We start from the raw sequence: 17,525 nt of genomic DNA, 5'->3' as shown, positions 1-17,525 counted from the left end.
TTGCAATAAAACGGCAATTTCATACTTTAACCCCTAATATTAATAGCCTACATACTCAATAATCCTTTTTTGTGTTTTACTGCTGGATAAAGTTTTCTTCCGAAATCCTCCACTGCTCCCTTTCGTTTAACAATTTCCAACCATTCAAACCCGTCGAGATCGGAGGTCCCAGGTTCGATTCTCAGACAGGGAGATATATCTGTATAGTCTACATTTATATATCGTGAGTTAGGGTGTAATTGTGATTGTCTATATGTGTGTCCATGGCACCCGCGACACAGGGTTTGCCTAGTGGTAAGTGCGGGGCTATGAGTGTGTGTGTTAAATTAAATTAAATTTAAAACAAATAATGCGTAAATATTCATCGTTTGGGGGTTATGGTCCTAGGATAAAAAAAAACCCAATTTATGTAAATAATTTATTTAACAGCGTATGTACAAACGTAATTTTTATTTCAAGCCATTTTTATCGCTACATCCTAATAGATGTCAAGTTACAGAAATATATATTATACATTGTCGAGTGAGATATCAAAATTCACATCCATCAATAAAAACTATGACGTCTTTGTGCGTAATTCGAAGACTAAAGTAATTTGCCGACCGATAAAAAAATATTTTTATTTATTACTTGAGAAACAAACAGTTTACAATTTGTATACAAGATTATATGTAGTACAAAAAAAAGTTATTTATCATTTACACTAGCAAAGTTTCTACTAATTTACCACCACCTTTGCATTACCACAAAAAATTACCACCTTTGCATCGAGGAGCGTCTACCGAAATTCATTCGCATAATAATTGTGACCTCTGATTGAAAACAATAAATTGGAAAACGTTCAACTTAGGCGGTTGAATATGGTAAACGTGGCGTTGTATTAAAAACCGAAAGTCGACCGACCGGGTCAGACAAACATTTGTCGATAAAAAATTTGAACCCTATCGCCGCACTTGCTTGTTATTCCTGCTAAGCAGTGGTGCTTTTGTTAAGCCCTGTAAATTATAACAATTTGGTGTCTTGCATTTAACGTGGTCTTTACTTAAAATTTTGGCAAATAACTTAATTTTGGCGCGCAGCCGGTAGACCTTTTACTTTAAAAGTGAAGGTATAAGGAGAAAACACTTAGGCTCAACTCACACTGGCGCAGAGTCGAAGCGTCACGACGACGCGTCATATTTTTCGCCTACAGCATATTCATCTCTATTTTTCTATTATTAAGGTACAAATTTGTGTTGTACAAATATAGAAACGAGGGTCGACGCTTTGTTGCCGTCGAGCGGCTTCGCGCGTTACTTGAGCGCAGTGAGGCGTCAGACGCCGACCACGTTGTGATCAGGGCGTACTAATGCGCGCGATGACGCGCGTCATCAAGCGTTGTGGCTGAAAAACAGGACGCGACGCGACGCTTCGACTCTGCGCCAGTGTGACTTGAGCCTTAGAAACTCATTTTTATTTTTAAATTTGACTACGGCCTGCATAGAACAACTTATTTTTCCTAATAGTAAAAAGACGTACCGCTTCTTTTAGTTTTACTTAATAAATAATCATCTAAATAGTTTTTCAAATGTGCGAAATAGACTAGATATGTACGTATAACATAACATTCCAGTATAGATTTCAATTAATAAAATATGATAGTAAACTACCACTACACCTTGTTCAATTCAGTTAAATTACGCCCATATAAAATAATTGTTGAATATGAACTGGTTGACAATAAATAAGTAATAAGTTCCATAAGGTATGAGAATTTATTTCATTGGTTGAGCTGATGGGGGTCAGTCTTTTTCGACGATAAACTTATTTCGTTTTAGGCGGATATTTTCATAATATAGTATTTGCCAATGAGCAGGTATATTGTGACGAAGTTCACGATTTGAAAATAGAACTAAGTTATAATCTACCAATAGGAGCGCTCTTTGGAGGCACTATAGTGTTTTTTAATAAATAGAATATTTAGGACGATTCATAGGAAATCATTTTTATAATATAATGAGATTAAATTCAATTAATTTGAACTAAATATTTATCCCTAGCTTCGTAAGATTAATAAAAATGTTCATGCAAATGTTCATCCAGGCGTCCGTATGAATCCGGACAAGGGTTTTTCGAAGCGTGTCCGGTTAAATTAGTCACGTGCAAGCGGGGTATGATATTGACAGTAAAATTTATTATAAAGAAGACTGATTTATTCAATTTTATTGTTATTTCGTAAGTATTTAAGATTTTTGATAAATGACCAAAAAACCCTGGTTTTACATTAAGAACAAATTGTCGTAATAAAACTACGAGATATAATTCTTTATAATCCGTGTCCACTCTTTTAACCCAAATGTCGGTTTTTAGACCTGGTAACCCTAAATATTTTAAATTTTTGTTGAATTTATATTCAATTATTTTTTGTAAAATTACTCCACTAGTTCGTTATAAGTATTAATCATTGACCTACCAACAAATGGACGTCGGGTCTAATACAAAAACCACGAAAAAAATGTCCGAAGTTAACCTATACAAACGTAGTGACATGTAACGAAATACAAAAAACTAAAACATTTAATTTAAATTGTAACGTCATTGCAGACAATTTAAGGGCCCCAAAAAAACACCATATTCAGCTTCTACTGGAAATTTAACAAAATGCACCATATTTAGTTTCGACTGAAAATTACTTGAACACAAGAGTAATGGGGTAGCCTATATCGTAAATATTAATTAATTTTTATATATATTATTATGTCGAATTCACTTAAAAAATTAATAGAGTTGGGCAGATACATATAAATATTACTACAAATGTGAAAATAAGCGTGTACTATAAGAAATGTACCGATATTCCAACTAAACGTAAACTTAAATATCCGTAATTCGAAGACCGATTTACAATAAAACCGTTACGCTTTCGAATAATTTTGATGCTTTTGTTTTGTAATCTTCCTAAAAAATACATTTGACATTATGAAAATTCGAGCTAACGTTATTTCGGGCAAATGTATTTTTGACTTCTGATAGGTAATCCCAAGCCGTAAAACGACTACAACAATGTTTTGTTAGTTATTGCTAACGTTTCATAAAAAAACATTTTAACAATAAGACGAAAATCAAAGCGAGTCTATAGTTTCTTCGTTCTAAATATTTCAATCGCTTGTGATTCGAACAATTGAAAATAACCAAGAAGTTTATATAAGCTTCTTGAAATTGACGTAATGGGTCGCTTTCCATCTTTTACGCATGCAATGTAGAAAAAGGACAATTAGCTATTTGACTATTTTGTGTGATTGTGTAATTTATATTTACGATCCATTTATGTATAAGTTTAATAAATTAAATACTATAAAACTGTACAAAATAACACTTTTAAATGAGAACTATGATAACACAATATATTTGTTTAGTGAAAATATGATAGAAAATCCTGTTTTACACTTTACTGCTGTATAATTTTTACAAGTTATTATTATTATGGTACTGCATGATTGACAACCGCGCTGTCAGTCGAACAAACAAAGACTGTTGCGCGATTGACGCTCTGTATGCGATTTTAACGCCCTATAGGTGCGGACACTTTTTAGCGCGAACCCGACGTCCATTTATTGGTAGGTCAATGGTAGTAATACAAAGATCGAACACTCAGAAAAAAATCCTTTGATCGCGCCGGATTCGAACCGAATTCTTCCTAACTAAGCCACGGAACGAACCAGCGGACCTCACGAATTTTTCTATGTGCTTGTCGTCGTGTCTTTGTAGTTGGTTTTTCAACGACTTTTTAGTCGTAGCGCCATCTATTAGAAATCTATGAAAGTTTTATCACCCAGTTAGATACCTTTACAGCTACCGGCCCTGGCGAGAGATATCGCTGTTCACTGTATTTTAAAGTTTTATTGAATTGATATTCAATTATTTTTTGTGAAATTACTCCACTAGTTTCTAAAACCAAATACAAAGACACGACGCAAGCACATAGAGGAATTCGTGAGGTCCGCTGGTTCGTTCCGTGGCTTAGTTGGTAGAGCGTCTGCCACGGCATGCTAGAAGACGTCGGTTCGAATCCGGCCGGATCGAAGGAATTTTTCTGAGTGTTCGATCTTTGTATTAATACTTATAACCCTAAATATGTTAAAACTTTTTGCTCACTTCTACATACGATTCAGATGTAGTTGACATGTTATCACGTTAACATGGTTTGGTCAAATGTTCGGCACCCAAAATGTCAGGTTCAGACAAACCGTCGTTAAAGCTCAGTTACATAATGGCGCGTTTACACTAAGTCGACAGGACACCTTCGCTTGCCTGCCGAGGGCCCACCCAGTGTAAACATTGAGTCTTTTGATGAAGTCGATCGAGTCGACTAAGTGTAATCATTCGGCATGCGACGGTCAATCAAACAGGTTACAACGTGTCAGCGGCCGCGTCTCACCACGATGCGCATGCTGAGGGCCAGGAAATACCTAACTACCCGACCAGTCTTTTTAACGTTTCGAACGATTTATTAGGTCTGGGCGTAAACTTGTATGTATCATTTGATGATTACGGCTAAAACGGCATTCGACTCTGTGTAAACAGCGCGTTAACTGCACTGCCTTCGTCAGCCGAATTCGCTTGCTGAAGAGGCGGCATGGCAGTCGACCGGTATAAACAATGAGTCGATTACGCCTCGTTTGTCGAAGGCGGTAGTCGACTTTGTGTGAACATGCCATAATAGTCTCACGATTGTGACGTCCCGCCCTCGTTGCGTAGAGCGCAGCGTGTTTTTACGGTGCTACTTGGCGAATAATATGCTCAATGGATGAGTTTGAAGTGCATTATTGTTTTCGGACTTAAATGGACGAAATAGCATAGAGGCATCAAGAATAATATCGTTTTTCGTGATATGCAAAACATTATAAATAATGTGTAGGCATATTTTGGTACATGAAATTAGTGTGTATCAAACTAAAGAATTGAAAGTTTTCGACTTTTGTAACAATTTTATTTAATGAATATTTAATTTCTGATAAAGTTGTTCAGTGTCTTGAACACTACCGCATATCATGCAAGTTATTATTGCACGTTTTTGTTACAGCCTACATTTGATACGAATTTTAATGCATCCATTTTATTTGTCATTAAAGTTTGAAAACCAACAATTATGCACAATATTCTTAGTACGTCGTGCACATTGGTACTGTGTAAAACTGCCTTCATAATTCCTTGTTTTCTGTTTAATAAGAAATTTCAAGAAGAATACCAACTAAAGGAGTCACACACTTATTGACGCGGAAAATGACGACCTCGGTGAGCAAACGGTTTACACTGCGTGCGCTGGACGAGGAGAGCCCCAGTTGGATTCCTGGTACGACCAATTTGGAAATGAACTTTTCTAAACTGGTTCTGGTCTGAGTTTTCAGAATGGTGCTCGAAATGAATTCAATTGCTCTGATGCTCAAAGTATAGGGTAAATTTCCCTAGTTTGAGACCAGATAACTGTGGTTATCTGGCACATTATTATTATGTTTTTCTTTTCTCTTGTCAGACCGCGTGCGCAACAGCATACTGTGCTCCAAAACACAACTCGTTGACGTTGATCATAAAGCCGCGAGTTTAAAATGGAACTGCATGTGAAATAAGCTGTGGGCAAAGACCATCATGGAGTGGATCCCTCCAAACTCAAGACGAAGCCGCGAAAGACAGAACGAGATGGCGTGACGAATTGGACAATATATGAGGTCTTGGCCTGTAGCGGCGTTAATTCGCGAAGAGTGGAAAAAGTGGGAAGGGAGATCTTTGCTCTGCAGTAGGATAATAATGGCTGAAAAATTGAATGAAAAATTTTCTTTTCTCTGTCTTTTGGCTATTTTTAACTATACCATCGAGTATATAACCAGAAATAGAGACGAAATAAGGGCCATATATTCCTGGTAACACATTAGCGATACAGCTCTTATAAATAAGAACTCTCGTTTGCACTGAAATATAGACAGGCCAACAACTGACGTACACACAGGTGTACGTCTCCGTATATTCCAAAAAATATTCTGTATTAATTGTAATAAAGACAATATCTCACAAAACATAACAATGCCGTGCTGTTCTATTCGGTGGTGTGGGAAAAACAACAAAACATTTAATTACAAAACAAACGGAATCACATTTCATCGGTAATTAAATATGTAATTTTGCAATTTTAGTCCATTATAGCAAAGCTCAAGTTATCTGGTCGTTTTGAAGTGAAACAGTTGACGACACCCGTCAATTGTTTCGAACTCGGGCAGCCAATCGGAGCGCAGTTGTCACAGTAATGATATGGCAGAATAGTTTTCAAACAAATTAAATGACATTTCGTCTCTATTTCTGGTTATATACTCGATGAACTACATTTACGATGGAAATTAAATAAACGCAGTATAGTGTGTCAATCGATTTAGCTCGGTCAGAAAAATCAGAAAAAGCTTTAAATTCACTCAAAAAACCCCACAACGTCCTTTTCGCTGTTATTGCATAGACATAAAGCTTTTTCTGACCGGCTTAAGCTGATTACGCTTCGATAAGTGTGATTTCTCCTTTATATGTTGCTCTTTTTACGTATCCCCCTGTCAGAACGTTGCATATGCAATCGTAACGATAAAATATGTCCTTTATGAATTAAAAACAACGGAGTAAAGCCACATAAGTGCACTACACGTCGCTGATCATGGGGCCTGCATGGGTCTATTCGGTGATAGAGGGACGACAACAGGCGCGGGGGTCGCGTCGAGGTCACATGCGGATAGCAGTCTGACTAGTTCATCGGGAGTTGGTCCACCGTCCTGTACTGGAGAGTCTTCGAATTCACCTGAAGGAAATTTTTATATACATGTTATTACTATTAAGGTGGCTTATTCATAAGCCGTGGCCTGGTAGTACGCGACACGCTTACCTATAACAGTCCCAGTGCCACATACATATCCACGGTAGAAATTTGAAATGTCGTAAGGGATACTTTGTCGTAATGGAAAATGTTCCTTACTGCAAAATGTCGCTTACGACATTTCAAAATTTGATACATCGACGAAATTATTACTTTTACATCGACAGTGGAAATTTGAAATGCCCTAAGAGACAATAGTCGCAAGGGACATTTTGTCGTAAGGGAATGTGCCTATAATTTCACTAGGACCCTTCAAAATCGGAACCCTGTAATCATTGACATCAATGGCTGTAATGCTCATATTACTACTTGACGGCATAAATAGGTAAGGCGACAGTATTTCCCGGAACGAACTCTTTCACAAGGAGCTCTACTGCTACTAAATGTATGGGCATTAAAGGGTAGCATTTAGCTATGGAGGTGGCAAAATTTAACAGTCCTTGCTCTCGCTTTATACAGGAGGTTAGGCAGAAGGCAGCAAAGTTGAAACCTTTGCAGCCTTCTACCTAACCTCCTGTATAAAGCGATTATTTTATGTCATAATCGTAAATAATTCAACACTAAAAACGTAATGTTCCGATTGTCTTAAATTATATAATACAATGTACGAAACATACGAAAAAATTGACTTTCTATCAAAAGTTGACGAGTTTATTTGTTTATTAATAATTTTGGCTTGGATACAAGTCCTTTGAGCCATGTCTTCGTTTAATTATGTTTTTGTAAATGTGGCCGCCACAAAGAGGATAGGCAATTTGAGGCGGCGTGCTTGGATTGACACAGGATTCCTTAGAACAGGCCGATACGGGTATTTTAGTTCGAGATTCGTATAATTTCGCGTTTTAATATTCGATTAAGGCACAATAGCATTATCCTATTCCACTTTAAACTAGATTTCACAAAATAATTGAAAATCAAAATTAAAACGACACTTTTCCCTCCAAAAGGCCCAGAGCGAATCCTTGACGAGTTTACGTTGCTTGTATAGGGGCTGATATTTTTTAATTTTATGATACTATAGACTAGGCATTATGGTTTGTGTTAGTGCTGGCTGAATGAATGTAGGTTTGTATTTAGAGTTATATAAAAAAATAGTATTGTAAAAAAAATATGGTTGTTTTAGAACAAGCTTTGATCTGATAACATGCAGTAAATCTTTATTCTTGAATATAATCCTTATTTATCTTTGAAAAGTGCCTCTCGCTACGCTAATCCACGATTACGCCCTTTTACAATACCAAGTGATGGGATGAACAAGTTGTACGCCTGGTGGAAAACGACACGCCTGTCTACAACAGTTGCAGCGTCACTCATAGTTTTAAACTTAGAATAATAACGCATAGAATGATAGTTTCATAAAAAACGAACTGTCACAAGTGAGGCAAAAATCAAATTCATGTAGGCGTAAGCAACTTGTATTAACGCTCGTCGGCACGCACACAAATATACAAATAATGATGCCATGGAATAATACTTCCCTCAAAAGTGGGGAAATTGTATCTTGCTTAACTCATCGTTAAGTTAGAGGTGCCTACAGATTTGTTCGATTTTGTCGATCGTTACTGTCGATCAGGTGCCTACAGATATGCTCGATTTTGTCGATCGTTACTGTTGATCGACAACGTCAAGTGACAGGAATTTTCAAAAATTTATTTTTGGTAATCCTTATGGAAATGGCAAATTATATCTGAATACACGAAGGCGGACACGACTTTTCTCATTTCTAAATCCAAGATGGCGGACACGTCTTTTCGAATAAATGCAATATGTGAATCGTTTTCGAGGTATTAGAGGTGCTCATCACGAATATGGCATTTATTTCTAAATCCAAGATGGCGGACACGACTTTTGAAATAAATGCAATATGGGTATCAATTTCGAGGTATTTGGGGGTGCTCATTACGAATATGGCACTCATTTCTAAATTCAAGATGGCGGGCACGATTTTTCATATAATGGCAAGTTGGGGATCGTTTTCGAGGTATTTGGGGGTGCTCATTAGGAATATAACACTTATTTCTAAATCCAAGATGGCGGACATGACTTTTCAAATAATAGCAAGTTGGGTGTCGTTTTTGAAGTATTTGGGGGTGCTCATTAAGAACATGGCACTAATTTCTAAATCCAAGATGGCGGGCACGATTTTTCGAATAATGGCAAGTTGGGTGTCGTTTTCAAGGTATTAGGGGCTGCTCATTCCGAATAGGAGCACATATTTCTAAATATAAGATGGCAAAGAATTAGAAGAAGAAGAATTAGAAGTCTTGTCCCCCATCTTGTATTCAGATGTACATGCCATTTCCTTATGGTTTACCAAAAATATATTTTTGAAAATTGTTGTCAACCATCTTGGATTTAAAAATTAATGCTACATTCGTAATAAGCACTCTAAAACTCCTCGAAAACGTCTATAATTCTCAATCGTTACTGTCGATCGACAATGTCGAGCAAATCTGTAGGCACCTTATTAAATACTACCCAATTCTTATTTAAGTCATATATGAACAAAAACCTACAAGCGAGTTTAAGTGCGACGATCGAATTTGAATATATAAATAGCCTGATATTACCTGTGGGTATGTTTATATGAAAAGTACACGATAACAATTAAGAACCTGAACCTGAAAGTTATTTATACACGATTTTGGAGAACTGACGATGACTTTTTAGTCAGTGTTAGTTTCCTGACATAATTTTAGTTAAGAACTTTTGAGTCTGGGCAAGACAATTTTTTTAAATGAGTGTATGATGAACAAGAATAATGATTTTTCACATGAAACTAATGAAGGCAAATACTAAATATATTTCGTAAAAATAGCTAACGTAAATTCCCTACAATGTTGTTGCGGCGGTGTACGTTTGTAGAAATTTTGCAACAGTCGCGATATTGCCTATTCTCAAAAAATTACGTAATATAATTATTTTGAAACAGAATAGTAAAATGGGGAGAAAAAACCCGTTACTTTGCAACATTTTCGTATCTTGTTGCAACGAAATTAATTTTCTGTTTTAGTGAATATTTAGATAAAAATACAAGTCGAAATGTGTTACTTCCTTGTGGAATGTGATGTTAGTGTCTATTTTATATTTGTCTGATCTATTTTTAAACCCAATTAACGCACATTTCGTCATTTTTAGCAAAAATTTTTGAGCTGCTCGCGGTTGAACTTGACCTTGAGCACTGACAGCCCGCTCGCTCGTGTAAACCCATAGGGCGTCCTACAATTTGCCTCACTTAGCGTGTGCGGGCTAGGTTTCTATGCGTTATTATTCTAAGGTTTTAAATCGTAAAGATCTGAGGGGCACTCCCACTACGTTACGCTCGTTACCCTGAGACGTAAGTTGACAAGTCCCATGTGCCACCAGCACTCTTATCCTTCAAAATCGGAAGGCAGTAATTCTCACATTACTGCTTGGCGGCAGAAATAGGTAAAGTGGTAGCACCTTCTCTGTCACAAGGAACTCTTTCACAAGTTCTACAGCTACTATTAAATATACTACTGATATGTTAACAAAAGTAGAGGTCTAGAAAACTAAGGACTTTAACACTTGGTACTTGATTGTTGCTTCAGTATATCGGGGAAATTGAATGCGTTTAAAAAAACTGCAGACAAGGGTATATAACCTTTCAAAAAACAATCTTATTTTAATGTAAACTTATAATAAGCTTATTGTAATATTACTCATATTTGTACCATGGTAAACCTATCAACCAAGTAATGTATTATTGCTAAAGTGACTGAAAGAACGAATGATTTCCCAATATTGTCTATTCCTTACCAAAAATAGGAAAGAAATAACGCTATATGAACTGTATAATGCCATCTCTTTCTTTTTTGATGTTCCGAATCGTCCTACCGTAGTATAATGTTAAAGTACTTAATATTATTTACATTCAGAGAATTTTGACTGTCAAAACAAAGTATGTTACAATGAAATCTATTTAAATTACGTTGTTGTCAATTATTTTTCCGCATATTCATACAGTAAAATAAATAAAACAAGCCGAGTCTTGATTGTCACGTTATGAATTCGGAATTATAGTCTAGTGTCAACTGTTAGTGTCGCTAAGGAGCGTATAGATGTTGCTGTCATAATTTTATGAAATAAACATCGCGTATTTTTATTTAACGAGAAGTTATTTCCTATGTACTATAAAATTAAAATAAACAAAATATTGAAGAGATATATGTAAATAAATAAGTTCAACTTAACTTATAATCATTACAAATCAATATTTTGACAATAAATTCGAAAATAATATTGTTTCCATTGCATCCGTGTAACTATTTTAAGATAGCTAAATTTGACATAAGAACAATATTACTTTAATGTTAGAGCCGCGACATAGTACCAACTGAGTGACCAAAAACATCATAGTTTTAACATTATAATAAGCTTACTTTATACGTGTCATGGTACGAAAATCCAATGTAAGGTAAAAGTAATATTGTTTTAAGAGGTTGTGGTAGGCCCCAAGGAGGCATTTCACAATACATTTTTTTAAGTTTTTCGGAGTATGAAAGGTAAATAAAATTTAATTTATGTGTTAAACAACCAAGAACCGATCAAGTATTTATCAGTAAATTTGTCTTTTTTTGCTTACCCTCTTTGTGACTACTGCCATTACTAGTGCTAGGCCCACTAGTAGGACCAGGTGTGGGGCCAGGCTTGGCAGCCTTATCAATAGCAGCTGTAAGGTCCCACATTTGTGCTGCGCCGGAGCGGTGGCCACAGAGCAACAATCGCCTCGGACGGAGCGCCCCTTCGCACTCGGCGACCGTGAAACATGATACTGCGGAGCTGTCTACTGAACGGATTGTGCATACTCTGTGAAACACAGAAGTTGTATACATATAAAAAGGCGTGGTCATTTATAATAAATAATAATAATAACATTTTAGCAGATATTTCACCTGTATTACAAGTCACCAGGCCCCACCCCTTGAATAACATTCCTAATTTCCATTAGGAATGTTACTCTCTAGTAGGGAGCATTTGCAATTTGCACTAATTAAAATAAAGTACTTTGTTATAATTTCGATGCAAATAATTAGTTTAAACACAATAAAAATGTCGTCCTTATTGTGTTCCACAAAGGAAACGTACAATTTTATACAGTGTGTTATTTTTTAACTGCGACAATATGGGGAATTCCGACTCTATAGGAGATAAAAGGGAATTGTCTTAACCATGAACTCTTTTTTTGTGAAAACAATTTAGGCACACTTAGTCAATTTCCTGGTCATGTGCGAAAATAAATTCATCAAAAAATCGTAGAAAGTTCGCTACTACATTTTCACAATCATTGTATTCTCATTTTTTTCAATTATTTTGATTAGTAAGACAACAGACAACCCAGTGGCATTGATGTTGTTTGTCTGGCTCGGTGTTGGGATTTTCAACCATTGTTTTTTTTATAAAATAAACCTTGTTTTCATGATACCAAGTGATGCGACGAACAAGACGTGCGCCTGGTGGTAAGCGTCACGCCTGTCCATTGCAATTGCAGCGCCACTTAGAGCTTTAAATTGCAAAGCGGGGCACTGCCACGGTGCTCAGAGACATACAGTTGACAAGGCCCATGTGCCTGTAATTTCGCCAGCACCCTTACCCTTCAAAGTACGGTGGGAGTACTTTCCTGGATAAACTTTTTAACACTGAGCTCTACTGCTTCTACTACTAAGTTTAACAGATAGTTAATACAAAATTATTTCAACAGCAATACTGCGCCAAAAAGGTTATAGATAGCACCGGACGGACAGACAGATTACGCGGTTAGACTGCTGCTTACGTAATTGATCTAGTGCAGTAGAAGTGCTTAAACAAAAAGCTGCAGTACAAATGAATCGATATTATTGGAAACTTTGAATATATCAACATTCCTTACCTTTTCCCATTGGACGCTAACCGCACATAAAGCGTATCTGTGTCAGGTACAACTTTTTGTATAAACATTTGCTCCTCGTCTTGTTCACCGTACGGTCCTGAAAAACAGGAGACCATCGATGTTATTATACAGCTTGAGGGAAAAGAACACCCACATTCATTGACCTAAAGGTCAATGCCCATAATATATTGTAAATAAAAAGTTGAGGCGGGGACTGAAGACTCGTCGGGTGTGGCTTAGGGGCGCGTTAGGGGGTGGATTAGGGGTTGGGTTAGGTAGTGGGTTAGGTTAGGTGCTTGTCATTGTTTGAAAAAGTCGTGCTCGCCTTCTAGGATTTAGAAATGAGTGCCATATTCGTAATGAGCATCCCGAAATACCTCGAAAGTGATACCCATATTGCATTTACTTGAAAAGTCGTGTTCGCCATCTTGGACTAAGAAATAAATGCTATATTTGTTATGAGCACCCCCAAATACCTCGAAAACGACACCCTACTTTCCCTTATTTGAAAAATCATGTCCGCCATCTTGGATTTAGAAATGCGTGCTATATTCGTTATGAGCACCCCGAAATACCTCGAAAATGATACCCATATTGCATTTACTTGAAAAGTCGTGCCCGCCATCTTGGACTAAGAAATAAATGCTATATTTGTAATAAGCACCCCCAAATACCTCGAAAACGATGCCCTACTTGCCATTATTTGAAAAATCGTGTCCGTCGTCTTAGATTTAGAAATGTGTGCCATATTCGTAATGAGCACCCTCAAAGACCTCGAAAATGATGTTCATATTGCATTTATTTGAAAAGTCGTGTCCGCCATCTTGGATTTAGAAATGAATGCTATATTTGTAATGAGTACCCCCAATTACCTCGAAAATGATGCTCATATTGCATTTATTTGAAAAGACGTGTCCGCCATCTTGGATTTAGAAATAAATGCTATATTTGTATTGAGTATCCCCAAATACCTCGAAAACGATATCCAACTGAACCAACCGGCTCCCCTACCGGCCCCTCAACTGATCCCCCACCGGCCCCCCAACCGGCTCCCCTACCGGCCCCCCAGCCGTCCTCCCAACCGGCACCCCAGCCGGTCCCCCAACCGGCCACCAAACGGCCCCCCAGCCGGCCCCCCATCTTCATTATTTTGTAAACTGACAATCATTTTTCGAAGAGTAGTATAAAATGACATATAATTGTATTTGTATGAAATCTGTAATGTTGAGAGAAATAAGTTAAACTATAAGTTTTGATTAAAATGCAATGTCAAAAAGTCATTTATTTATACAAGGTATATTTTTATGGGCTTCCGCAAGGTAACGCCTGCATCTATTAATTACTTAAAGGGTTGTATACAATGTGACCGTAACAAAATAAGTACTGTTTTGCTGTGTTCTACTGTTTCACCGACCAAACATTATGTGTACACATATATTTGTCTATTTATTAATACGTTCTAATAAATTGTTATATATTATTGAAGATATTAATTTTTTTTTAATGTTACTATCAAGTGGAAGCGTAAACAAAACAAAATGAATCTAACCAACCTGTCAATAACTTAAACACGGCGATTCACTATCCATATCAGCTTAACCGAAAGCATCAAAAACGTAAAATAAAAAAATTATGTACAGTACTTTCAAATAAACTGATTTATACAGGGTGTTTTCTAATATTTCGACTTGTTTTGAAAGTTGTAAACTGCAGAACAAAAGTTATTTCGACAGGTATTTCAAGAGCTCAAGTAGAAGCTATTGACAGTATGATCGTGACACCTGTTAGGATTTAAATGAAGGGATTTAAAGTTATTCATATCAATCAAGAAACTGGATAAGAAATCATTTTGTAATAAGTTATAAATTTTAGTTTTTCCTTAAGTTCTTATAACTAATTCTATATACTTCATGCCCTTTTCCCATAGGTGTATGCTGAGAACTTTCCTCTTGCTACGATCCTGACACATAACCTTCGCCTTATCAGCAGGCATCAGTTTATTTATTACTCAATCATGCCGAATCATGCCATTTGTTCTGTGCTAATCGGTTTGCGGAGAAATTGGTCTACCTTCTTGCTCATCTTGCAATTAAAAGAAGCTAATTGGCTACTATGGTCTGATCTAAAGCAATTTATTATTGATTTAGATACTGCGTCTATGTTGCAAAAATTATTATCAATATAAGTGAGGAGGAGGCAGTAATGCGAGTTGGTTCTAAGAAAAGATTAAAGAAAGAAACGACTCATCGGATTCAACGTAAACAACCTTGCGGGCAGAAATCAGATACTTTATTTTGAGTCAAATATTTTGAGCTCTAGGAAGAACAGATAGTCTTTCAAGAATTTTGAAGTACACTAAACTTGCCTTTGGCATTATCAGCTTTGCATGTTTTGACAATCATTACTCTAAATTCAATACTTACGATGAATTGTGCTAACGTTTCTTTTCCCCCAAAACGTGGGGTATGATGTACATCGTATTTCGTATAATGTGTTCTTAACATTTCACAACTGTTTAATTTGTTTTTAAATGATGTGCTAAACTCTTCACAGTATCAGTTTAACAATTAAGACCCGCTTTCACCGGTGTTCCTCTTACCCCACCTGACCTTACAAAGGGATAATAAGTAGAATTTTAAGGCCGCCTGTTGTACATTATCTTATTCTGTGATACTTAACTTTGTGCAATAAAGATAATTTCACATATTCATTCTGTATACTAACCGCAGTCGTTATGAGGTTGAGCTGTAGGTGCTTCCAGTGCGAGGACTTTGAAAGCAGCTTTAGGCGTTGTACCGGGCTGAGTGGAGATCATCCCGCGGAACCGCGTCACACGCCACGATCGTACGTGGTTGTACTCGCTGCATACTGATATTAAGTAGTTCTCTGATAGTGATACCTGTGGAATCATTAACTTCATCAATGTCATCATCATTAACACCAGCTTATTCATCATCAACCAGTATAATCGATACGATAAATGTGAAAATTTGAAGAAATTTTTGTTTTTTGTTATAAAGTTACTGTCGCGTCCAGCCTCTACGGATGACCAACAGAATGACTGGCTAGAGAGATTATATTTTTCAGATTACATACACTAACAGAAATTCAAGATTAGACCGACTTTTTTTGGACAAAAGACGAGGAGGACCAGATGATCAGACTACTGACTGAAGAAGAATACTTCCACTGAAATATTGTACAGACAGACCCTACCAGACCAGTTGCACCATTGATTCTTTAATTATTATATATAGTATGAGAAATTTAAAAAAAATTATAAACCATTTTTATTTGATGTCAAATAACGCATTTAAGAGCACTTAACTACTTATTAATAACATTTTAACAACAGTAACGAAGTGGAATAAATTAAATACTGAATATTATTTGATTACAATGCAATCGTCAATTCAATCAATTTTTATAATTCCAAGTGACGGGACGAACGAGTCGTGCGCCCGTTGGTAAGCGACACGCCTATCCATAACAGCTGCAGTGCCACTCACAGCTTTAAATCGCAAAGACCTTAAGGGCACTGCCACTGCGCCTGTCACCTTGAGACGTCACATGTGTCTGTAATTTCACCAGTACCCTTATATATAGAATTTTTTTCTGTCTTTACTAACTTAATCCATTTCAAAGACTTGCGCTATAAAAAAGTTGAAAAAAAATTGAAGTTCCAAACATAAATGTAAACTTTATAAAATAATTACATATAATCGTGTTTGTAAATATCATTTGTCATAAATTCTCACGATATTTTCCTTTACTGTATTTTCTTGTCTGAATAATAAGATTTACGAACAATGCTTCTTTGATTCCAGTTTTTCCGATTCTAAAAAATCGAAGTACAGAATTAGCAATTAATGTACCGATATTGTTATTTAAGTTAGATTGCATTAACACAAACCTTAGTGGTTTAAAATGTGACTAATTCCTATTTTGTTAACTGTTTTGTTTTTAAATGGTAATAAAAAGCAACGTTCATTTCCTAAATTGGTTCAACCGGGAATGGAATCGGGAGCTCAACAGCGCAAACTGTTGAGCCATCGAGGTGGCCAATCATGGATCGATGATTGTTTGAACAAATATCATAATTATATCATACCTTAGTAATAGGACTCTGATGTACAGTGAATGTTTGGAAGAGCTGTGGTCCGTGACCTACGGTTTCAGGATGTTGCACAATGACCCTTACGGAGCCGAATCTAGTACCGTATGCAATTTCTATCCAGTTACCACACAGATCTGGTGAACAAAAGTTAATTTATCTATTAAGGGGAGATCGCCAACGCGAAACGCATGTCATTTTCGCTCTTATTACATGGACATAAAGTTTGTCTGACCGGCTTAACGCGAATCGTATTTATAACCTTCACTGGGTTCGCCGTTGCAGCAAAGTAATTTAGTAAAAAGAATCTATTTAATCACCCATGAACTTGTAATTACTTTTACATTTGATACATTCATTCAACAGCGAAATTCAGTGTAACAAGTAAACACTCGCAATTTCTTTATAAAACACACCGAGTATATAGACGAAGATCAGAAATAGAGACGAAATGTCATTTAACTTGTTTGAAAACTATTCTGCCATATCATTACGGTGACAACTGCGCTCCTATTGGCCGGTCCGAATTTGAAACAATTGACGAGTGTCGTCAATTGTTTCACTTCAAATCGATTAGCTTGAGCCTTGCTATAATGGACGAAAATTGAAAAATTACATATTTCATTATCGATGAA

General features: G+C 36.4%; 1 protein-coding gene across 1 annotated transcript in view; it reads right to left on the bottom strand.

Annotated features, from left to right (window-relative positions):
- Window positions 1–6,608: 6,608 nt before the first annotated feature.
- The window catches only part of LOC113226520 (BTB/POZ domain-containing protein KCTD3), a 28,338-nt gene continuing 17,421 nt past the window's right edge, over window positions 6,609–17,525 (bottom strand). Inside the window, exons 9-13 of the mRNA XM_026459168.1 lie at window positions 16,888–17,027; window positions 15,501–15,675; window positions 12,777–12,873; window positions 11,493–11,716; window positions 6,609–6,811 (exon numbers count right to left, since the gene is read on the bottom strand). Coding sequence (XP_026314953.1) covers window positions 6,669–6,811; window positions 11,493–11,716; window positions 12,777–12,873; window positions 15,501–15,675; window positions 16,888–17,027 — 779 coding nt within the window. The 3' untranslated portion in view covers window positions 6,609–6,668. The remainder of the gene's footprint in view (window positions 6,812–11,492; window positions 11,717–12,776; window positions 12,874–15,500; window positions 15,676–16,887; window positions 17,028–17,525) is intronic.

The sequence above is a fragment of the Hyposmocoma kahamanoa genome, unplaced genomic scaffold, assembly GCF_003589595.1.
Source record: "Hyposmocoma kahamanoa isolate Upper Pololo Valley unplaced genomic scaffold, ASM358959v1 192, whole genome shotgun sequence".
Classification (NCBI taxonomy): Eukaryota; Metazoa; Arthropoda; class Insecta; order Lepidoptera; family Cosmopterigidae; genus Hyposmocoma; species Hyposmocoma kahamanoa.
The sequence above is the reverse complement of the archived record's forward strand: the minus strand, read 5'-3'. Positions and strand labels throughout refer to the sequence as shown.